The following is a 24,642-nucleotide window of genomic DNA, read 5'->3' on the forward strand; positions in this document are numbered from 1 at the left end:
ATATAATTATCTAACAATTGGACACAATGGCATTTATTTGTATATATTTCATTTGTGGGTTTTTTACGGGGGCATATTTTCCCTAAATATCTTCTGTTTCTGTTTTTGATGCACTTCCATTGTAGGCCTAAAAGACAAATGTAACAAAATGGGTTGTTTTTGATCAAACATCAAGTCTGTGTACATTTTCGTCAGATGTTTTATTATCAAAAAAATGACACAAAGACACAAAAACCCAACATAATATCATAATAACATTGGCGCTTCAAAACATGCTTGTATTTACATCATCTTGTACATACATGCTGTAGCCTATTAACAAATAAGCTCGATGGATGCAAATCGTGGTTGACAAAATGGTCGATGCGAAAAGCGAAAGGCAGAGCTTTTAGGCTATTGCTTTAGCGTGAACCCCTAGCGCGATATCTAGTCTTGTTTCTGTTGGTTTTTTGGCCTCTGTGGCTTTTGTTAAGGAGAGCGTTTCCGTGACGACGATGAAACGCTGCAAGGCATGCTACATTACGCCACTTGTTTTGTTTTTGTTTTCTTGGCTAAAGCAAAACGGGCCTGGACATGTCTCAAAATGTTTGAAGGTTTGAATTACTGCCCAGGAACCTTTTAGCTTGGAAAAATATACGACTTTAAACTACTGAGGACTGAATCAGTGCGGGACGACAGCTAAATTAAAACTGTTAACTTTTCTGATCCTGACTACCAGCTCGATTAAGCTTTGTATACACTGTAGAATTTACGATGTTGTCATTTAAGCTCTGTAGATGTTGATAATGTAATTTTAAAATGGTTGCCAACTCTTTGAAACGTTAACGCGTAGTGTAATGAGTGATGCTAACAACGAAGCAATGCTTTCGTTGTTTACGCCTCAACTGTAAGTGTGCCGCAAACTCAAACAACGAGACATAGAAGCGTAGTAGCATAGCATCTGAGCTAGCTTATGTGGTCTTTGAAGACACGAGCCTAGCCTTGGGGGAGGGATTTTCTGATCATTCTCACCCGTACTGCACATCATAATGTCACCCAGTAATGCTTGTTAGCCACTTGTTGGCATTTCTAGCATCACATATTCTAATGGAAATCATAAGGTTGTGTTGCGGTGCGCAGACAATTTAGGGAAAATGTGTGGCTGTGAAGGATCGTAAGAGACCCAGAATTGCAACACATTAAATTGGATTTACACTGCTGGTCCAAGTGCCCAATTCAAATTTAATGCTAATATCCAATTACTATGACGTTATCCTGAGTTAGCAACAAAAGTGTCAACACCGGGCACTGACACCTAGAAAGTTCACAATACTATACAAATAGTACCTTGACTTACACGTTAAATCTGACTTACAAGTGGTAACATAACACGTGGCAACTTTTCAAAAAGCAGCAGTCTGGCAGATAGTGAGCAATTAAGATAAGTTGCCAAATGCTTGCTCCACACTGTTTATTGCCACGCCAGGTTGAGTTTAACTGGAAAACTAAACAATAGACAAAGAAAATGACACTAGCTTATAGCTAACATACAATGCAAAATGCCACAAGGAAAACCCGTGTCAATTTTGTAGTGTTTAAACCTTTTAACAATTTATATTGGGACACAACACATGCAGATAGAGTATACAACAGTACTCACAGGTGTATAGTCTTTATCCTCTGCAATAAACTATTAACATTACGTCATCTATTTTGTCACCAAATCTATGTCTGTGTATTATTTTGCCCCCTGGTGGCCGAAGTGGGCTCATCACAAATTGATTGTTCAAAATCCTCTGTCATCCTAACCCTAACCTCCGTTTAAAAGTTATTACTGTACGTTTACAGTACAATATAGTCAAGTGCTATTTTTCTTAGAAAAAAAATACATTTGTTGAACAGATCAATGGCATTTACACTTCAATGTGGAAGTTGTTTTGCGATATGAGTATTTTGAGTTACAAGCATGACCACGGAACAAATTAAACTCATAAGGCAAGGCACCACTGTACATAATACATAACAAATATTTGATGTTACATAGAGTGGGTTTATCCGATCTGTGCGTTTACGATGTAGTCACATCAGCAGATGTCCATTTTGTATCTGATTTTTAGGCCACATTTTGAAGCGGCGTGATGATTTCCCATCTGAAAATATCCGATTCCATATCAGTTTTTTTATTTGTAATTTTCCTACCTACACTTACATATATCCTATATGTGGGGTCTGAATTTGTGTCACTTGAACCATGCAGTGTAAATACAGGCGACAAGAGTAAGATTTATGTATGCTGTAAAATCCGAATTTGGGAAATCACAAGATTATTCACTGACAAACAAATTTCAGACATAGCTACCAAATCCAATCCCTTACTGTCGGATGCCAACTAAAATCCAAATCAATCCCAATTAAAAATAAATATATAAATAAATAAACAATTTAAAATCTGATTACAAACTGTCTTGATTTGCACATTCATATTTATGCTCAGTTTAAGGTGAGTCAGGTTTTACATCCATGCGGTCGTTTCAGTTGGCACAATAACATCATCCCTGCCTCAAGGCTTGAAAAAGATCTCAATACCTCAAAAACGTCCTCTATTCAATCTAGCTGCGTAGGCGGACAAGCCACCTTAGTGACATGAACAGCACAATTCTAAAGCAGGACCTAAACCCTTCCATTACGCCTTCTATTTGCCAGTTGATTTCAGGATAAGTGAGGTGTGCAAAGCTGTGGACAGGTGGGCAAAGCATGCTCTACAAACTAAACGCAAACTTCAATCCAGCTCAGACTTCAGTTAGAAGAATCTCAAAATGAAAGAAAGTCAAGTCGGGTCACTCGGTAAGCAGACACTAATATGTAAGATGGGATGCCTTGAAACCAGAGGTGGCAAATCCAGGTCGAAAAAGTAAAAACCCTGCCACAGTTTGGCTTCAGCCCCTCATGCTAGCTAGCAAGCGCCCTAGCTAGCTCCATGGGTACTTGTTTACCTGCTAGGGAGCTAGCTAGCTAGCACGAGGGGCTAAAGCCAAACTGTGGCAGGGTTTTTACTTTCTGAACCTGGATTTGCCATCTCTGCTTGAAACCCCGAACAGAAGCTATTCTATTGAGTCTTTAACTGAGCAGGTTTCATGACAAGCCGGGTTAAGTCATGCAAAGTTTCAGTAATTGATTGAAGGGCTCAATGTTTGGGGGCATTGCTGGTTACTTCTTGGCCGCCAAGGATGCCAGCTGACCGTCGATGTCCTCCTCTGGCTGCAAAGCATGCCATTGGGCGATAGGGCGACGCGGGTTGGTCAGCATGTCGGACCAGTGCTTGAGACCCAGCCCGGTGGCCTTGCTGCCCACAAAGATCTTGCCGATGGCGTCGTTCTTGCCGATCTTGTCATAGTCGAAAACCGTGACGGCAACGAGGATTTTCTGAAATTGTTACGAATGTGACCTGTCATTAAAACACTCGCCAGGCACCTATGCAAAATTTCAAACTAGTGTTGCCAACACCCCCCCCCCCCCCCCCCCCTGGGTGTCCGTGAACCGTGGCTTGGTGGTTTGCAAATAATTTGCGATAAATTATTACACAAATCTATGGATAAAAATGTTGCACCCTAGATCGGAAATATGACACAAAAACAGACAGCATGGGATAAATAAAACTGCTACAGGTCCTACATATATTTTAAAATATTTGTATTTCATTTTTTATTTTTAGTTTTTTTTTTTCGGTAAGTGGTGGGCCCTACAACAATCTTTTATATGGGTACCTACCGGCGTGCCAATAAAACAATATGAATGTTACTCCGTTTTTCCATGGCTTTGGGACAATTAAAAGTTTAAATGATTGTGACGAGTTGTCCTGTAAATTGGATATCTGTGCAAAAATAAAGTATTTTTTTCTCTCTCTCAGAACACAAAGCGTATTATTACAGAAATAAAGTCCTATTGTTGTCAACAACAAACTATGTAAAATATACAGTACGTAGTACTTGAAAAAAATATATAAAGAATATTGTAAATATTCTATGATATAAAATATAATACAGGGAGTCCTCAAGTTACGGTGGAGTTCTGTTCCTACGCTGGCGATCTAACGCAAATTTCGACTAAGTCGGATTTCACCGTTATTAAAGTCGATATTTACATCAAAATATTTTATACAGTAATTTTAAGAAACATATTTGCGCGACCCGGAAGACGCCAGAACCAATATTTCGTGTTTTCGCACGGACGGTCATTGCTGACGGACAGCAGAGCAGAGCTAATTTAAATTTAAACACGGAAATGTGACGCTCCTGATGGAGAGCCGACCTGCGAGATGGACGTCCGTTGCTGCAGGTAACAACAACACAACTTTAAGTAACTTTAAAATGGCGTGATTACTGTGGGGAATTAAGGAAAAAGAAGGTCGAGGCACGGGCGCCGTAATGTCGAAATGACGCAACTCGAGGACTCCCTGTATTTGAAATATAATAAAATATTCTGTGAATAAAGTTGGATTTTTAAAATTCTATTCTTTAAATATGACTTACTTCCCATGTTATACTTTGACTTTAAGCTGAGATTCAAACCCAGAACTTCAGAACTGTGTGGCAGGTGTGCTAGCCACTAGTATTCTGCAAAAGAAACTCGTACTTTTACTTTACAAGAATCGAATTTGACATCGACTGTACCTGCATCTGTTCAAGTGGGATTTCAAAGCTGAAGGATTCGTTGTAGTACGGGTTGAGGGTGTTCTTCTTCACCGTTGTCTTCTTCTTCTTCAGACGCTTACCGCCCTGCAACAGCTGGATCTTCACATAAGGGTCTGCGAAAGACGGGAACATACATTAGCTATTGTCCACTTTCAGTACTGGGGTCCTCGGTTTGCAACGGTCACGACATATATAGCACGTCCGGGTTAAGAAAGTAGCACAATGAAATAGTTTTCGCAGGAGCCACTGTATTGACGTTTTTTGATAAATCCGCCCCTACCGGATAATCCACAGGCATCCATCTTTTTCAAGTTCTTGGCTTCCAGGATGCAGACGGTGAGCTTCCCGGCAGTGGGGACGTAACGCAGGGAGATGCAGATGTCTCCGAGTTTCTCAGGCTGAAAAAGCACAGATGCCAGAGTGGTCAGGTATGAAGACTGTTTAATTAAGAATAATGAAGCAATGTTAGAAATCCTGTCTCCAGTCATTGCCAGTACCAGCTGCACTGCTTCTCCTTTGACATGTGAACTCGCAATTTCCCAATCTTTCATCCAGTATGGTCGCACCTCCGTGTAAAAGAGATTTAAATACAATATAGTGGCTTTATCGAAAAAAAGATGAGTCTCAAAGTATGACATTTTAAGTTTTTTTTTTTCTGTAAGCGAGCCTATGTGAATTTTGCAGGATTGTGACATAAGTGAAGCCAGTTTACGTAATACTGCTCCCACCCTTGAGTTGGGCGGCGAACAATGAAGTGATGTCCCCACAAGTGTGGATCAACCTGAGAACAAATAGCCGCTCGCCAAGTTGCAACAACTTAGCTCAGCCAGACTCGGCATTCGCATGAGACAGTCCATGACCAAGTCATTCAGTTAAAGTGGAATATAAGGTGATTAGTACGGTTGTTTAGCATGTTGTAATTCCATATCTTTGGTGTGTATCGAGCAAAGAAATTCAGAGACCGATTAAAACACCTGGGAACTGCATTAAACTGTTAGGGGGAAAAAATGCATAACACGCCTCCTTTTAAATTACAATTGATGTCAAAACCGTTAAAATACAACGACATGATCTCGGCTTGTGTGGGCACCTCTTCTTGATCGGCGCTTTCCAGGTCCCGCCACTCCTCGATGGGCCGCCCGAGGTCGATGGTGTTCATGGGCAGCTTCACTTCGCCGATGACGTCGTGCTTGGAGAAGCGGTCATAGTCGAAAACGGACAACGCCAAAGTTTTGCCACCGAGCTCTTCATAGGGCACCTGACATGGTCAACAAAAACGTGTACTTAAGAAACCATTTCAGACCTCTTGCTCAAATAGTAAAGGCAGCTTCTTGAAAAGACGGACGGAATCATTCTACTCAGTGTTTTCGTTTTGGGAATTTGAATGGCCTTTCACACTCACATTGATGATCACCTATGGGCAATTTAGAGTCTTCCATGAACCTAATGTATGTTTTTGGAAAGTGGGAGGAAGCCAGGGTACCTGCAGAAAACCAACTCAAACACAGGGAAAACATGGAAATTTCACAGAGGAAGGCCAGAGATTTGAACATGGAACTTCTTGACTGTGAGGCAGATACAAACTTTTTTTTCCCCTGTTTCACAAAGCTTTTTTTTTTTTTAGCAGTGCCTGAACAAGCCATGATGGTTTTACATCCAAGTGAGTATGTATTTTAGAATTACAGAATTAGTTATCGGTGTCGGTACATTATCGGCCGATACTGCAAAACTGAAATCGGTATCGAGGGCCCAAAAAAAAACGGTATTGGAACAACACTCATAATAACCATGAGTTCAACGCGGACATCTTTAAGCAACCAGCCATCCATTTTTTTTTATAGTGCTTGCCCTCAGAGTGACAGTCGTTAGTGAACTTTAGGTTTTCCAGCTGTCGTTGGTCGAGAAGCGGGATACACCCTGGACTTTTCACAAGCCAGCTGCAGGACTCCTGAAGACAAAAAAGCATTCACATTGCTGACCAGTCCAGAGTGTGTCCTGGCTCTCACCCAAAGTCATCTGTGGTATGTTCCATCTCACATGCGACCTTAATGAAGAGAAGAAGTATAAATGCATGAATTCCTTCGAGTGCCCGTCCCCTGCTCCTGTGAAAAACTGAAATGGAATAATTGAACGCATGTCACGAGACATTAAATGTTGAAAATGAAGACATGTTCATCTCCCAAGAGGAACAATGTACTGTACAGTAAGATTGGCTCTGCAGCTGCAGCAAATGTGCAGACATGCAGAACTTTCAATCTGACCCGGAGACATTTGTCGAGTCCCTGCAGACCTTATTAGCTGAGACAAGCAGCCTCGCAAACCCGTAACACATTCCTAATAGACTTTCATTTACTTGGGCTCTTACAGGCTTACCTTGAAGACAAAGGTCTCATTGAAGACAGGATTGAGTGTTTTCTTGTGGACTTTGGTGTCATACTTCTTCTTCTTTTCAGGTAAAAGCAGGATTCGAACATACGGATCGGACGTCCCGCCCGAATCCATGGACATGAGGTCTGCGGCTTGAAGGATGCCAACGGTGAGCTGCGCATTGGAAATAAGACGCAGCCATGGCTTGATTTATGTCAGGATTACTTTTTGCAGACACCGACAATAATCACGATCAGTCAACGTGCGTCTCGACTGACTGGAGATGTATTCAATTTTTCAGTGTGTTAAAGGTTAGAACAACAGCTCTTCCAAACAAAACAGCTTGTAGATTTTCTTCCAGCAGACACTTTGTCGTCCCCACTCAAGTTATCACTGGTTAGCAGCAAAGAAAATTACAATCTGTGCAACCTGACATGTGGACTCATCACCAGAGGTGGACAATATACAAAATGTTGCTGGTCTGTCGTTCGTCAGCGCCCTCGGGCACCCCTTCCGTCTTTGCCGGTTTTTTTTCGAGTCAAACCAAACTAACCATCAGTCCTTCATTTTTCGTCATTTCGAGCCGAACCAAACTGTAACCATCAGTCCGTCATTTTATTTCAACCACGCCTCCGTCATCACTTGGTCACCACTATTTTAGGACCGCCAGATAAAGATGGGCATTCTGTCAACTCAATACTGACGGGCTGTCCGTCATTCGGCAACAAAATGGGCATCCGACAGTGATGGACTGAGTGGTTAGTGACAATTACACTGACGGACGAAAACCCACTTGTGTTGGTGCTACTGCTTAGCTTGTTATTTTTCACAAAAGTTTCTCGTCATTTGTCATTCATCGGGAAAACGGGCCAGAATGCGCACCTCACACTGAAAGCGAGCACGTACTAACTTCGAGGGAAGAAAAAGAACTATAGGTGATATTTTGGTTCGTCAAAATCATGGTTGGTTCTAAGGTGACGGCTCAGTTAACAAAACTGCTTGTGGGCGGGGTTTGATGTTTGGTTGTAATTTGTTCATACAGTAAGTTTGAACATGCCCTCGTCTATCACTAACTTATGCTAATGCTAGCAATTCTAAGCGGCTCCCTTGCATTGTGACATAGTTTGAGTAGGAACGACCAGGAATTCCCCACTTTTTTTCCTTTTTTTCTTTTTAATTCCCCACTTAATGCTAAAGCATCTTACAAGAGGTCCTCAGTTTATGCAGCAGGGCCATTCCGACACACAATGTGCTGTAGTCAATCAATATGCTACGCTAATTAAAATGAAAAACAGTAAGTAGAAAATGAACGTGCCTTCAGGTGCCGTGTTCTGTTCATAACCGCAAAATGTTATTTGTCTGAATGTCATAAACCGGGGACCCCTTGTATAAATGAGCTTTAGGCTTAACAGGGAGCCACGGACCTTTGTGTTTTCAAAGTCGTAGTCAATGGAATATTGCAGCTTGCCCAGCTTCTCTTGCTCCTTCTCCTCTTCTTCCTTCTCCTCTTCCGTGAGTCCAGTCTCTCCCTCATCATCGTCATCATCCTGTGGTTTCTGCGGTGATGAAGTAGCAACATGATGATATCAAATGTCAACGGACGATGGAACACCAATGCACTGGGGTCGTCCCCCGTAAATTGCTAGCATGCCGCCGAACTTTGTCTGAATAAGTAAACTCATGAATATCAACTGATATTTTTTTTATTTTTTAGCAACTCTATCCTCTGATTTGAGTTTTTCTGGCATGCTAGTGCAGGACAGGGGCAGCCAGTCAGTGCAGGGATCGCATGCGCGTTTCATCAGCATTCCATCACTCTCCTGATCCCCCTGTTCAAGAGGTGTTGGATTATTAACATTGTTTTTCTGTTTCAATATATATTCTTCAAAGTGTTTTTGATTTTAGTTAGATATGTAAAACTGTTACCCATATGGTAGTTAGACTGTGGTCTGTTTTCTTTCCCCCTAAGGAAGTGAGGTGTCTGACTTAATCTGAATAAGGGGTGTCGGAATCTACAGGGCAGATATGCGGGAATCTCTGGTGCGAAGCTGCTACAGAGTTCAATTGTTTATCTAGGAAGCCAATAATTTACCTCACATCTGTTAAGGACTAAAATAACTCAATGGGAGATGGCCTGATTGTATTTCTCTTTGCTGACAAAACAAGATCAAAGTCTCTCTTTCATCCCTTGGGGGGCTATGCTCTATCTGAGGTGTTAGGGGGGTTTCTGGTACAGAGGAAGTGTTTGCTCCATGTCCTGAGATAAGGAGAGGGGGTGTGTAGACTTGTTTTGACAGGAAATGTCACATGTTCTGATAGACCAAATGGTACTTTTTTTCCAATGACAGGGGGTGGGGGTACAGTTGTGTATATATGCATGCATGAACTTTGAGAAGAACACATTTGTGGGTGAGCTGCATGATTGAGCAGTAACTCCAAGTGTCTTTCAGAATCTGAAATAAAGCTGGCAAACTTGTTCACAGATTTCAACTTTGAATTTATTTGAACACGCAGAAATCAGAGAAATGATTTCCAACAGAGGCCTAAGTTGTAAGGTCCAACAGACAAGTGGTTAAATTGTTCTTATTCAATGCAAGGGGATGTTTTGCGTGGTAAGTTCAAGAGGTGACTTTTAGGCCTCGCGCCACTTTGCCACACAGTACTGGCATTGCTCCACTCAGTTAAAGGCCGTAAAGGTCTTACATTTAAATATACAGTATGTGAAACAAAACCCGTGGAGAAGGTTGATTGTCTCTTATATTTCCTTCTGTTGGCCACGCTAAGGTGAACAATTTTGAGAGTTTGAGAGGAACAAGAAAACCGGATTGCTGCAGCCAAGTGAAGACTGTGGAGCAGAATGACAGTCAGCTACATTTACTGCTGCTAAGGTATGGACACAGTTTTTGTTCCTGAAAAGAGACTGACGCAGAGGATCTTAAGAGTCTCTTGTATTTATTTTTGCTGACTGCCTTCAAAATAATTTTATGTGAGATTGAGGATAGCCAGAAAATTGCAGTCAAGGGAAGATTGTGGTGTATACTAAACTATCCAATGCTATTGCTAATGTTAGCATAAGCATTTGTTTTTGCTATTCTATTCTAGCAGTGTTTCCTCAAGATAGGAATCTGCTCTACCAATCAGCAAATGTTGTATGTGTTATTTGTTCTTGAGGTATACTAAGTGGTTGGGATTCATGCAGCCATCTTCATCATTTCTCATAAACCCACCACAACATGCCCTGTAGCACATGCATTGATTAATAGGGTTAGACTGTCCCTCCATGGCTCTTATCAGTGCGTTAGATGGTTAAGACTCCTTCTCCGGAGCAGATCATGGCTTTCCATGGTATTAAAAGGGGGGGGGGGGGGAGTCAAACATAAAAGAAGCCATTCCAGAGAACCCACCAACCCCCACAACAGCCCATCCACCTACCGTAGAACGGCGGTCCACCACGGTCAAGAAACACAAGGCAGACAACAGAGCCACAAAACAGGAAGGAAAGCAGAGAGAGGAAGAGATTCAACTCACAAGACAACAAGAGAGAGAGCGGTCGCTGTCGCTGTGAAAAATGACACACTCATGTAGGACCTTCACTGATATTAATTCAATGCTTTAATTAAAAAGTCACGATCAGTCTATGTGGGGGCGTCAGTCGAGAGCGCAGATGAATCAACATGTATGCTCATAATTTATCTAGTGTAGCTTGTTGTGCTTTCGCCCACTCGATAGTTATAACAAAGTATGCAATTTTTCACTGCTTGAGCAAATTGGCGAAAAGGAAAGGAAAATCCTCTGGACTACTACTGGAGAAGCAAAAATGCGGTTAATGACTATAAAAACATGAAGAATTGCATGACAAACACATTAAAAAAAATTGGTCATAGGGTTGTGATTAGGTTTGTGGGGTTGGGGTATGGGTAAGGGGGTTAGATTTAAGGTTTAAGGTTGCTGATAGGTGTTGGTATTTGAGTTCGAATTAGATTTTGAGGTTGGGGTTAAATTTAGGAGATGAGTTAGAAAAGTTCCAGGAGTTGTGTCACAAAAGATTGAATTCAAATCCATTTTACTACAAACAAAAAGTTTACTCGTTCAAAGTAATCCGCCTGTAGTCTGATGCACTTTTCCAACCTTCTCTGAGATCCTGGAAGGATGATTCTCCCGGGATCCTCTGCAACTGTCATCACGACTATCTGGACGTCATCTACGTCTTCAAAAAGGTGCTGCTCGATGACCACCGTGAGCTTCAAATTGAAAGAAACAAGCACACGGGGCCAGATCAAGTGGTAGGGTGGTTGCTCCAGCACGGCGATGTACCTTTCGACTCGGAGCTGTCGGAATTTTACACAGGTGCATTGTCATGGTGAAGCAGGTACGACCGTAACTCTCACCTGTCCTTGCACAATGTTCAAAACAAACGCCGGATCTCTTTGTAGCCTTGCAGGTTGATCGTTTGGCCAACATTGGACGGGAAGACCCACATTTTTTTCATTTACAATATATCTTTAGTGACATCAGTCTTTGAACATTTCTGACACATCTCATGAGTCGAGGATAGGGTTATGTTTTAGGGTTAGGGTTACTGTTAGAAGGTGGAGTAGCATTTAGGGTGTTTGAAATATGGTTTAAGATTGGTTTGAGGGGTGGGTTGGGGTTAGATTTGAAGGTTTTGTTTTGGGTCGAGGTGATGGTTGGGGTTGAGTTTAGGTAAAGGAAGGCATCAGGAGGAGTCGTACCTCACCGCCCTCCATGTTCTTCATGTTGAAGCCGTCTTTGCCCTTCTTTCCCTTCTTGTTCTTCTTCTTCTTGCAGCAGCACTTCTTTATGATGCAGAAGCAGCAAGTGAGCACCAGCAAAGCGGCCACCACTGCGATGGCGATCAGAGCCCACGGGGGCACTAGCGGGACAAAGAAATCGTCAGACCCAACACGTCACGTGACAATTTTCCATAAAACAGCCATCTCTCACATGGGATTTTGTCTATTTCATTCAAGAACTTGCTCCTGATCTCCTCAAACATGTCATTCTTGCTGATCTCCGTGTTGTTGCCAGAGCTTTCGGCCACCGTGGAGATGGCGGCCGAAGTGGGGGCCACACTGGCACTGGCGGTGGCTCCAGTGGGCTCGGCGGGGGCCACCGGCTGTGGCATCCTGAACAGGTTGAACTTCATTGCCAGGGGAGACAAGTCACAGCGTCCCTGTGTCAGTGGGACAAATAACAAGGATGTGATGTGACAACTGAATGGGATGGTCTGTGTCCGGGGTCCTTAGAAGGTGGACTCCTGTCAGTTAAGTGGGATGCACATACACCGAATTTGAGCATTTTCCTTTAGGCCCTAGTTCTGGACAAAGTCAGCAAAATCTCAATTGGCAGATGTCTTGAAAAGTAATGATGTCGTCTGAGGTCCATGATTACGTGCTAGTACTGGAGTTACGGTCTTAAGAGTTTATGGTTGTGGTCGTTTTTACACAGTTAAGATAAGGTTGGGGTTGGCGTAAATTGGAGGATACTCGACAATTGCTAATCCCAAAAGCTGGTTGTGCCGTGTACCTTGTAGCATTGGAAATATACCGCTAGAAAGCTCAGCTGGCTGCGGATAGGAGGACTACATTTGCCATGATTCTTGAATGCGAAAGCAGGAAGTAGTCGAGTTCCGGTCAATGTCCGACAACACAATGTGAATTTGGAAGTAAATAGGAAGGAATTTAACTATTACATTCCCTATTAATGGGCTTATCATATGATTGACAAACACATTGCAAAAAAAGAAAAAAGGGACGCCGGGACGGGACCTGCGTAATGTTGGGACAAGACAATGAGGTTTGCGAAATCCGCTAGGAAACGGTTGCAAGGCTGAAAATCGGGACTGTCCCAACCAAAACGGTATGTCTGGTCACTGTAGTTATGGTTGGATTTAGGGGGTTCTATTTAAATTTGGGAGGCAGGGTTATGGATTGGGCGGCACGGTGGCTGACTGGTTAGCACGTCCGCCTCCCAGTGCAAAGGTTGTGAGATCAAGTCCGGGCTTCGGCCTTCCTGGGTGGAGTTTGCATGTTCTCCCCGTGCTTGCGTGGGTTTTCTCCGGGTACTCCGGTTTCCTCCCACATTCCAAAAACATGCATGGCAGGTGAATTGGACACTCCAAATTGTCCATAGGTGTGATTGTGAGTATGGTTGTTTGTCTCTGTGTGCCCTGCGATTGGCTGGCAACCAGTTCAGGGTGTACCCCGCCTACTGCCCGAAGCCAGCTGGGATAGGCTCCAGCAACCCCGCGACCCTTGTGAGGACAAGCGGTACAGAAAATGGATGGATGGATGGAGGGTTATGGATTGGGTTTAAAGTTAGGGGATAAGGAATTACTGAGAATTTTAGGAAGCCATTGGCAGAGGTAGATTGATAAAGGATAAAGGAATGATTACCAATTTAACTTTGTCTGGATATTGTTTAAACTTAAAACATTAGACATTGAAAACTATCCCCGGAAAGTGTGAAGCTAAAGATCGATAAAGATGCTGTCTGTACAACACATCATCAGTGATGGATCAGATATCCAAGCTGCGCACGAGCACACGCTCTCAATCGGGATAAACACCAACTCATCCATTACGTCCGACGACGTGAGGACTTGCTGTCCAAGTGATAAATGGCCAAAAGTTGCAGTTTCTCCGAGCATAATGTTCCAGGAGAGATGGATGAGGCAGACTCAAAATGGAATTAAAAAATCCTCCCGGTGCAGGTGAGGAGGGAAAGAGGGAGGGCAGCCATTTACTTTCATTTGTGACTTTTCGTCATGACTAGGTAGCATTGTGGATAAGTTGAATAAAACGTCCGTCGAGTAAATAGAGGATCTCGGCACTTGAATCATGGCAGTGTCCTTGAGGCGCTTCTGTGCCCAGGGTTGATTTCCCACCTGGCAGACGAATAAGAGCAGGGAGGCACTTGAGTGTCACTGAACTCTCGAAGATTATTTTTTTTTTAAACAACAATTTGAAACTGGACCAAAAGCTCCCCAAAATCTGTCAGGAATCTACAGGGATACCAAATAGGGGAGAATAAGGAGTAGTATTTTAGGGGACCATGATTGCCAAGAGCCCAGAGGGGGCCCTAATTTCATAATAATAATGACAATATAATTTGACGTTTTCAAGTTGTGAATTTTCCGGTAACAACTAGCTTAACAGTATTTTATGTTCAATTATTTAAAGAAAGAGATGAGATTTGGAATGTGCAGCATCAGTCTTGCAGCAGATAATTGAATCCCTACCACGTATCTCCCATATTTTATCAGCAATGGGAATAGTTAATAAAATGCATAGTTAATGGATAGTTGTAAGTGAAATAGTACCCCAATTTTCCGCGGGCCTTGTGGAAGGCTATTTGGGGACTACAGTATTTTCTACTTAAGTCAAAACTGTTCATGATATGATGCTTGCTCTCATGGCTCACAAAACACACAAGGACACAAAGACCCAAAATATGCACAAATGTGGGAATAATCTACCTGGTCAAAATGATATGCTGCCTGGCGCTAAGCCTCACTGAACTCAGTAAAACAAAATTTGCGCAAATCTGTCACCATTTTGACTGGTTTCAAAGTGCAAAATGAATTTTCCGCTTCAGCAATTCAATTCATTCTTTTGTTTGTTGCTTTGATAGAATACAAAAAAGAAAAGAAAAAGTTGTTACACCTTGAACATCATGCTTAATATTCAATTCAACCCACAACAAAATGTTGCCCAGTGGCTCATGTTTTTGATAACTCGCTCTGTTATCTTTGATCCATTTGAACGATTTTATCAAACATAATATTTGTCCTTGATTTTTTATTTATTTACTGCAGTTCGATTGGTTTATAGCAACATTTGGTAGTTACCGCACGTCTGGATGATGACTCAGCTCAGCCTAAGGCACAAAAAAAAAAAAAAGTTGCAATAGTGCACATTTGGAGATGTAAAGCATTTTGACGTTGGACGCCGTTAAAACAAGCCGACGTGCTGAGTGAGTATTTCGGGATTCCCCGTCATTTTAAGAGGACTTGCTTGTGGTTCTGTTGTCTGGGTTACTATTTTATCAGGCATGCATGTGTGTGTACAACAACTATGAAACAGTGGTAATGACTATGATAGATGGATAGACAAAAAAAGATCTTGTAGAAATAATCTGCCTGTTACTGCTGTGTCAAATTTACATTTTCATATGTCATGTGTATGGGGATTTTGATTTTATTTTTGCTATGCGATTATTTAGAAAAAGGAAGCAAAACACATACATTGTCAAGCAAGCACTATGTAGATCTTTCCTTCTGATTGGCTGCCGTGAGCAAGTCTCGTGATGGTCTTAAAGCCTCGATTATAAAATGAAACATGTGGCTTGCGTGTCAAAAACACTATTATTATGGACTTATTGGAGCCAAACACACGCAAGATGGCGGCTACATACGCGTCATCAATAAGCTAAGGCTTGCTCTATTGCTAATATAGATGGTCTCCTACCCCAAGTAGCATGCAGGCTAACCTAGCCAGTATTTCAGGATGTTTGCCACAACTGGAACATTTACTACGGAGTTTACAACACAAAGTGAGCAATAACCAATCCAGGTTCTACTGTTGGCCACAACGCAATGTGAGATTCTACTTCAGGTAAGCCATTTGAAACTTAGAGAACAACTTTTCCATAGTTAGAACTTAGCTAGCAATGCATCTGAATATGGTTTCAAACAATTGAATGTCAGATTTTGTAAAACGCTGTGGACACTGTATGGTGTAGATAAAGCACTACATGAATTCATTTACTATTTACGTCGAATTTGATTTGTTTTCCGGTAAATCCGAAGAATATAAGATGCCAGTAAAGCTGAGTCGGTTTTAATTGTTTTTTTTTACAGCCAAAGAATTGCATTCAAGGATCAAATAAAGCTATTAGAACAATCTTTTAATTCTATATATACTTTCTAGTTAAAAATTTTAATAGCTTGACAGTACTAAAATACATATTATATAGATATACCTTTTCTACTGAATCAAGACAATATAAAATGGCATCTTTCATACATACAGCTCGTGCCTTGACAGGGTCAACTTGACCCGCAACATAACAGGAAGTTATTTAGATTCACGAGGATCCAATCAGAGGCGATATTAGCATCTAATCCAGCCGGAGAAACCTTCCGTTTCCTGTTCCGACAAAACTACCGCATGCACACAAAAAGGATGCTGATTGGCCGGCTCATTTTGATGACGGTTACATTCTTCTCTGCACACCAGTTTGCCAGTTATTGATGAACGTGTGATACATGCGTCGGCTGCAGGTCCTGCCGTCCGGCCGCCGGCCTTTCATTTTTGTTGCTAAGCAATCCTGAAAGTGCCTGTCAGCCCTTCGGCTAGCCAATTGCCCGCAACCCCCCGGCAAGCGAGCCAGCCAATCCAGGAAGCACAAATTGCCTCACTGGCCAGTGTCAATTCATTATAACTGCAATCTAAACGTAAGACCGTTGCGATTAAAGTTTCCCTTTGCAATTTACAATCAGAGCAAAACAAGAGACAGGATGTGGCCGTAACTATAAAACGAATGAACAGCTTTAACTTCTATAACTTGGGTTGTCTGCTTGAATAAAAGCCCAGTGGACAATGCATCAGCGCACACTTCTAGTATGTCTGAAGATACATGCATGTGTTAATCCAACTCACCAGTGAAATATGGTGGTGGTGGTGGTGGTGGTGGTGGTGGTGGTGGTGGTGGTTCTGGTGATGGTGTACGCCCCCCTCACTCCTGTCCCCACCAGTTTTGGGCTTCACTTGCTCACCAACATAGTCGGATTCCTTCCGTAAAGCAGAGACTGCAGTCTCCTCTCGCACTTCACTCCACTGCAGCAACACACCCCCACCCCTTCCTCCTCCTCCTCCTCCTCCTCCTCCTCCACCTCAGCCTCCTCCAATACCCACCATCTCCTCTCATACACACACACACTCACACACACACACACACACACACACACACACACACACACACACACACACACACACACACACACCTACAGCTTTGCGACTCCCCCTTTACCTCACTTTTACACCGGGCCTCATTGGGATGCAGTTCACACACAAGGCAGCATGTCACCCCCCCCCCCCTTTTTTTTTTTAGGGGATCAATAATGCCACAAAATGACATTCGTGTGGTCACAGTTTGCTGACGCAAAGGGCGAGTGCATTAAGTTGATGGGTTCGTAAACTTGCCACGTTTTCCCGGATTGTGCCAAAATGCGTCACAACAGAGCACGTGGGGTGTTTCTCTTTTCCGATTGGTCAATGGCCTAAGCAGAAATGTAAACAGGAAGTTGCCATAAAGGAGGCCTTACAGTCATTTATTTTCTATAACGCTTCGTTAGGATTATGGGTGAGCTGAAGGCTATCATGGATGAATTTTGGTGGTGGTGGTGGGGGGGGGGGGGGGGGGCGTCCAGATACATGATGTCCATTCCAGAGTACGGAATTGAGAAGGAACCATTCACAGTCAGATCACATTCACACCTATGGACAATTTAGAGTCTTTCCTGAATTTACAGGTTTGTGTTTGCTGGGAGAACATGTCAATTTCACACAGGAAGGCCGGAGCTGAGATTTTATTGTGATATTATTGTTAGCATTGCTGCTAACACATTGACATTACAAATGAATATTGGTAAAAGCCAAAGTTTCTTTCAGACCTTATAAAACCTTAAAATCGAAACGTATCGTATTGTTATCTCTCAGCAGCAGCGATGCATCAAAAAAATCCCCTCCCTTCAATAGGCAGTGTGAAAAAGACTAGCGTCTCTTATACTGTACATTAATATTGTATTTGTTGGATGTCTAACCTTAGACCCTGTATAGTAAATTAAGAGATTTTTTTACATGTTGACAATCATTGCTGAAAACATGGAAATACTTTTTCATGTATTAGCACTCAGTTTTGCAGATGTAACATTAAACAGTTTTTCACCATTCTAATTTTCCTGATGATTATAAAAAAAATGTTTTGTGCCAGAGCTAAAATGGAGCTCATTGATGCACTTGGGCCCCTGTACTGTATGAGTCACCCCTCCGCCACTCCATAAGAACTTGAGCGTCTTTGTTCGCATCGGTTACCTGGCAAGGGTAATTATAGCTCGCTATGCCTAAAGTACATTAGAGCGCCTCGTTGTCAGCACCCCTCAAGAATATTACAAAACATTGAAACCCACAGATCTGAGAATCGAGAGGGCTGGGGTCTGTTGTGCTTGCAAGGTTGTTACCAACACTCTTCTATGTGGTGTGTAATATTTACAAGACATTTAAAATCCCCTGACAGGGACTTTAAGACTATCTTTGAATGTGGAAAAATGGCGAGTAGACTTAATGTCCGGTGTGAGTGATGTATAAGACACTTGGAATGAGTTTCCTCTGTTAAAATTCACACCCCCTTTCACACATTACCCTACTAAGGTGGCAAATGACCTACTTTGTGTTTGTGCCACTTTGCCATTTACACAGTACGACGACCTTTTGGGGCTGGGGGACGAAGTCGTGGAATGATAGATTTTCCAGGCGGAAGAAGTCACTCTTTCCAGTCACCACATCATGATATCACTTAGACATCATCAGCTGAAACCCCCCCCCAAGATTCATGACTCAACAGTTTTGGTAATGATGGGAGCAAGGCCATGACAAAGTTGCAGCGTCACCACACATACTGTACACACACGCCAAGTACATTAATGGTGAATATTTGAAGTGCAGTGCATTGTGGGATATTGACCTGCAGCTAACCCGGCCCTAAATGCATCTGGGAGTCAAACATCCTCCCCAATATCTCCACCACAAAAGGCCGAAGGACAAGTGGGGATATCACAGCTCCAGATGCTGAGGACAGAAGGTGTGTGTGTGTGTGTGTGTGCGTGTGTGCGCTTGCCTGTGTGTGTGCGTGTGCGGCGAGGCTGCAGGATGAATAAAAAAAGACTGCACCCTCTGTGCTGCAATGCAGGGGAGCGAGCGGCTGCGAGGCACTTGGGCCAAAAAGTCCTCCTGCCTACGCCATCCTGCTCTCTTTCATTCCGTCTCTACGACAGTTGACAGGCCATTTAATAGACTTCGAAATTTCGTAGAGGAGAGGTCTGTATTTGTTGACATGATATCATATATCTTTGTTGATATTGATATTGACGCTGGTGTTATGGGATCAATACTTTCTGTTCCTCTCTTCTATCTCTTATCAAATCTAGGCCATTATTTCTTTGATTTGAAAACTTTGGCTGTTTAGTTTTTTGTATTTCACACAAGGGCTAAGATCAAAAGTCTAGGGTCCTGGGCTAGAAATAGGGCCAGGAAGACAGCTAGCGTTATTTCAGGTCTAACCTCTGACGACTAAGACCTAGAAATGGTTCTCCCGGCTAGGGCCATGACTATGATCTAGGGTCTAGGGCCAGGACTATGACTAGGTTTAAGATCCAAGGTCCATTGTCCAGTGCCAACATTAGGACCATGTCTAATATATTGGGCCAGGACTGGAACTGGGACTTATGTCTACAATGAGGCTAAATTTAAAGGCAATTTTCTGACCTGTCAGACCAGGAATAGGTCTAAATCTAGGGCTAAAACTAGGTCAGATCGAAATTCCAATATCTTAAGAGCAAGTATTAATGTTTAGACCTTGGACAACGAATAAGTCTAGGAAGTACTAAGACTCAAATTAGGAATGGGTCAAAAGATCTAACCCAAGGACAAGTATATGACTAAGACTCGGTCTTGAGCTCCCAGGCTAGGGGTAGGACTAACGCTGAGGACGAGGAAGTTTCGGTCTATGGCCAAGATGAGGTCAGGTTTCGTGCCAGGACTAGGTCCAAGCACTATGGTTTTGGGCTGAGCCTAGAAGGTCTATTGACAGTGCTAGAACTGAGTTTTAGGGTCAAAACAGGACTAGTCCTAAAACATAAGGTTTGCCTCAGGAATAGGACAATGTCTTAGGTCAATGTCTGGGACTAATGTCCAGGATTTGTACACAGACTCAGCCTAACGCCTACGGTCGTGGACTGAGACAGATTTTCACTGACTCGGCTTCTGTGTTTGAGGTTGTTTCAGTTCCCAATACAAATAAATGCATGTCTGTAGACGACCAATCTTGTCATGTATCCCAATACTCCAGCAATTGACAAATGCGATTAGAATGGTGCCACTCTGCTGAGAGGGATTGCACGATGACAGTCTTGAAAAATGACATACAGCACATATATTTTTAGGGTTTCTGGCCCATGACCTATAAAAAAAAAAGAAGAATGCAACGTTTTCAATATGTGAACTGAAGGCAATCATACTAAAATGTAGCCTTTCACACTTGCTAGCACCACCGAGGATCTATTACACCAAATGTCTCCCTGCCCATTTCAGACCTCCACATGCTTGCGTCAACAAAACATTCATATCGCCAGAGTAAAGCGCTAAAAAAGTAATTATCTGCTGCGTGTCTTCCACTTTACATTTCCCTGGTGAATTCCTCATAGATCCGTTTAAACAAAAGCCAATACAACCATGACACATTTTTTCAATTAGGAACACCAAGTTCGAGTCACTGGTGGTGGTGTTTTTGTTTTTGAGTCAACGCCGTTGCTAACCAAAACAGCAACACCAAAATCACGTAAATGATTTCTCACGGGAAAATAAATTGTGGAGATTTACCGAATTTTGTAAACAAGTGTTTGTGTGGAACTTGGACTAAGACTGGGGCTAGGACTATGGTCAGGATAAGACTGAGGTTGGTTTAAGGTATAGGCCAGTAGTAGAACTAGGACTACGTCTTTTTTGTAAGGTAAAGGGGCTAAGGAAAAATCTAGGTTTACAGTCTACAGTCTGGTCTCTTGACTCATGTCCAGAATAGTACTAAGTCTAATGCTTTGTTACAGGTCTATGTCTAAGGCTAGGGCCATGGACTAAGTGTAAGAATTGAAGATCTAGGATCAGGGCTATGACTAAGGCATAGAAGCAGGATGAGGTGTCAGGTTTAGGGCCAGGTCTAGGCCTAGTACTAAGGCCTCATGTTAATAGTACGGACAAGGTTCTAGAGCCAGGAAAATGACCTCATCTTGGGTCTGAAACCGAGGGCTAGATCTCAGGTCAAGGACTAGGACTAAGACCTATTGCACAAGGACAGGAATGGGACAAGGTCTAGGGCTCATATTAGGACTATGGTCAAGGACTAGGACTGAAATTTGGCGACTGAAATTTACTGATTAAAATCTAATGACCAAGGTCACAACTATGAGTAGGTCTAAGTCTAGGATCAGGACTAGGTCCAAGATCTATGGCTAGGAATATAGCTAACATCAAGGACTATGATTAAAATGGGGCCAGCACTGTTTCTAAAGTACCGGACAATAACTAGGTCTAAGAACAAAAAATAAATAGATAAATAAATAAATATTCCAGAAATGTAAGTATGAGACCTGAGATGACATAAAATAAAAAATAAAAAATAAACTGTCATAAAGAAAAAGGTCTTCCATCCCTCTAACATTAAAAAAAAGTGTTGTTTTAATGTTCTTCTTGGGTGCATTCACTGCAAGTAGAGTGCAGGTATTTTCAGTACATGCAGGGAGAAGATTACAAGCTGCAGCACACAATGTCATTACATGAACCATCAGGCAGCACAGGCGGCCATGTGGGGAGCATTCACAAATAGGAGCCTACTGATGCCTACACTTCTTGTGGAAGTCAAGTAAAATGCTGACCAAGACAGCTAAATTGAATTTGTATTATATCACAATATATATATATTTTTTTAAAGTACATTCATTTGTTGGACAATATATTAATATTATTTTATTAATTTCCTTAATTATCATGAATATTGAATATTTGTCCACTTTAACATTTACAGTGTCTAGCATCTACCCTATTAATTAAATAATAGCATCTATCATACACGTATCATATGAAGCAATTACTTGACTATGATAATGAATAAAGGTGGCTGTTTAATTTCGCTGTTACGTAACGTGCTGCAGCTCTACACTCCTCTTGATTATTCCGCACGATGCCAAGAGAGGAAGTCCTCATTAAGCACACCGGTACACACATTTAGCACACACGTACAGGCGCACACACTGACACTAAGTTTTGAGATCTGTTGGGAATGCTGCATGCTCTGGCCCACTTCCAACACCGCCACGTGTCATTCCGAGTATCAGGAAAACACCTTTGATTTGAAAGTCGGCATAATGGTGAGGCAACAAGTGGCTCGAGGACTATGGCTAGGTTGATGGACCAGAATTGGGCTTCAGGTTAGGACTAGAATTAGATCTAAGGTCTGCGATCTAGGATTGGGAACGAGGGATGAGGGCCAGGGCAGGGACTAATAACTAAGGCCAAAGAGTAGGACTATGGCAGAGAATATGGACAGGATTAGGACTTGTATTTACCTTGGACAAGGACAAGGTCTATGGAAAAGGGTCAAGACTATGACTACTGAAGTTCTAGTGTCAGAGCTAGCGTTAGGTAGGACAAGGTCAGGACTACATGAAAGGACCAGTGCTAGAGCTATCGAGCTAGGAATATGTTGTAGATGAGGCCCATGAACTAGAGCCTGGACTAGGACTAAGGAGTATAAATCGGATTTCTAGGGCCAGGGTAATGGCCAGGACTAGGACCAAGACAAGATTTATGCTTATTTCTAATGACTCGTTTCAGGTGTAAAGGTCAAAATAGTACTGACGTCTGGAACATGGACTGAGATCAGGTCTAATGATGTCTAAGGACAAGTGGGAGTAATAGTGCTAAGGTTTTGCGACCTGGACTAGATCTAAGCTAACAGGCTGATATTAGGAATAGCTTAAGTCAAAGAATACATCTAAGGTCGAGGGGTCAGGGCCAGAATTAGGTCTAAGGTTTAAGACCCAAGGCTGGGCTTAGGTATAGGGTGTAACGTAAAGGGGCACTATAGGACGAGATTTAAGTGTGAGGTCAAAGGTCTAGGACAAGAAGTAGGACTGTTCCACCAATACTGCACAAATGAACAATTGTTGGAATGTAAGCGGCAACATGGAATCCTCTCGTGTTCACAAAAATACAATTGTTTGCGCTCACTTGATGAAGGGAGGGTATGGTGTACCCGGGTGGGGTGCAATGAGTGTGACGTGGGCCGTCCTCTGATGTCCTGATGCTGGCTTAGCGCATTTGACATGCGCAGATGCACATTAGAGTGAACCGAACCTTCTATTCATAAAGTTGCATTGATTAAAAAAACACAACAAAACATTACAGAAAAGTGTCCCATTCCAAACTTTCTCTCCCACGCACACGTTTATTTTTGTTATGTAACATTACACTGCAGCGGGGAGCACTAGAGGCTATGCAGGCACTCCCCCCACTCCCCCCCCCCCTCACCCCCAGCCCCCATCCCATGCAGCAAAAGTTCCACTCGTGCAGATTAGAGTGTAATCTTCTATAATGACTTCCTAATTCTGTCTCATTGTGCCCGTAATGAGGTTAGGAGCCTTTGAGACTCATCTTACCTGGAATCAAAGCTGAGAAGACACGAACAAAAGGAGAGAAGCCCCCCCCCCCCCCAAAAAAAAAATTAGTGGCTCAAAAACATTGTCCAAGCATCACCCGTGATGTTTTGTAGTTTTTCGTATTTTTGCTCTGCTCTCAATTGACGCTTTGCAAACACTCACAGCATTTTTCCATCACACTGACAAGAAGCCGGCGTTGTTCCTCTGCTGTATTTCCCGGCACTCTTCGCTCATTGGCCCGTCAGAGATGAGGAGGAGGGGTTGGCATCGATGTGGCGCATTCACCACTCTCCTCCTCCTCCTCCTCCTCCTCCGTCCATGCAGATGCTGCTGAGCTGGGACAATCGATGAGAGAGACATCACGAGAGATAGAGAGGGCGGAAGATAGAGTGAGAGAGAGGTGGTCTCGCTGGTGCCTGCGTGGAGAGCGTGTACGCATTAACATGAGTTCACTGATGTGCAGTGGAGGAGGAAGGTGGCGGCTTGCTTGCGTTTTGCTGCAGTGTGAACAATACAACGTGGCCAGTATTATCTCGTTTACGGCGAACAGGCAGTCGGGTGCTCGGTTCGTTTTTTTGGGTCAGAAAAATGGGATGGTACCAAAAGAGAAGTTTAGCAACCCTCCATTTGGCCGTGATCGATGAGAAATGTCTCTAATAATATGGTTATAATAATGACTTGGTGAAGCAGCATGTGGTTCAAGGACTACGTCAATGGGTTGGGATTATGACCAGGGAAAAGGACTAAGTGTAATGTAGGGTCAAGAAAAGGACAAGAGCAATGGATCTTGGTAAGGAGGACTAGGTCTAAGGTCTAGGGCAGTGGTGGGCAAACTCGGTCCTCAAGGGCCGGCGTCCTGCAGGTTTTGGAGGTTTCCCTGCTGCAACGCAGCTGATTCCAATCAACAGGATCGTTACCAAGCATATGCAGAGCTTGCTGACGAGCTGATCATATATCAGCTGTGTTGGAGAAGGGAAACATCCAAAACCTGCAGGACTCCGGCCCTCGAGGACCGAGTGTGCCCACCCTTGGTCTAGGGACTATGACAAGGACTAGGTCTAAAGTCAAAGGCTAAGGCCAGCACTAAGACTCAGG

The 24,642-nt window shown here is 42.8% G+C and overlaps 1 protein-coding gene across 4 annotated transcripts; it reads right to left on the reverse strand.

Moving 5' to 3' along the window:
• Nucleotides 1-181: 181 nt before the first annotated feature.
• LOC147167579 (synaptotagmin-2-like) lies at nt 182-23,743 on the reverse strand. 4 transcript variants are annotated; one of them, XM_086086674.1, is made up of 9 exons: nt 23,710-23,743; nt 12,003-12,231; nt 11,771-11,931; nt 8,462-8,593; nt 7,044-7,211; nt 5,761-5,928; nt 4,951-5,068; nt 4,650-4,783; nt 182-3,402 (listed from the first exon to the last, which is right to left on the reverse strand). In XM_086086674.1, the coding sequence occupies exons 2-9, from the start codon at nt 12,202-12,204 to the stop codon at nt 3,187-3,189; spliced, it is 1,299 nt and encodes a 432-aa protein (XP_085942800.1). In that variant the 5' UTR covers nt 12,205-12,231; nt 23,710-23,743; the 3' UTR covers nt 182-3,186. The 4 variants fall into 4 exon arrangements, with proteins under 4 accessions (XP_085942800.1, XP_085942801.1, XP_085942798.1 ...); XM_086086675.1 differs by lacking the exon at nt 23,710-23,743 and adding an exon at nt 23,548-23,703 and having other exon boundaries at nt 8,462-8,584; XM_086086672.1 differs by lacking the exon at nt 23,710-23,743 and adding an exon at nt 23,548-23,703.
• Between the last annotated feature and the right edge of the window lie 899 nt (nt 23,744-24,642).

The sequence above is a fragment of the Leptonotus elevatus genome, chromosome 10 (assembly GCF_054856555.1).
Source record: "Leptonotus elevatus isolate MCC_2025b chromosome 10, RoL_Lele_1.0, whole genome shotgun sequence".
NCBI classification, from domain to species: Eukaryota; Metazoa; Chordata; class Actinopteri; order Syngnathiformes; family Syngnathidae; genus Leptonotus; species Leptonotus elevatus.

Coding starts and splice junctions, on each gene's coding strand:
- LOC147167579 (XM_086086674.1), bottom strand. CDS start 12,204: ATGAAGTTCAACCTGTTCAGGATGCCACAGCCGGTGGCCCCCGCCGAG. Junction 7,212..8,461: donor ACGACTTTGAAAACACAAAG/GTCCGTGGCTCC, acceptor TCCAATGCGCAG/CTCACCGTTGGCATCCTTCA. Junction 5,929..7,043: donor ATGAGACCTTTGTCTTCAAG/GTAAGCCTGTAA, acceptor TGACCATGTCAG/GTGCCCTATGAAGAGCTCGG.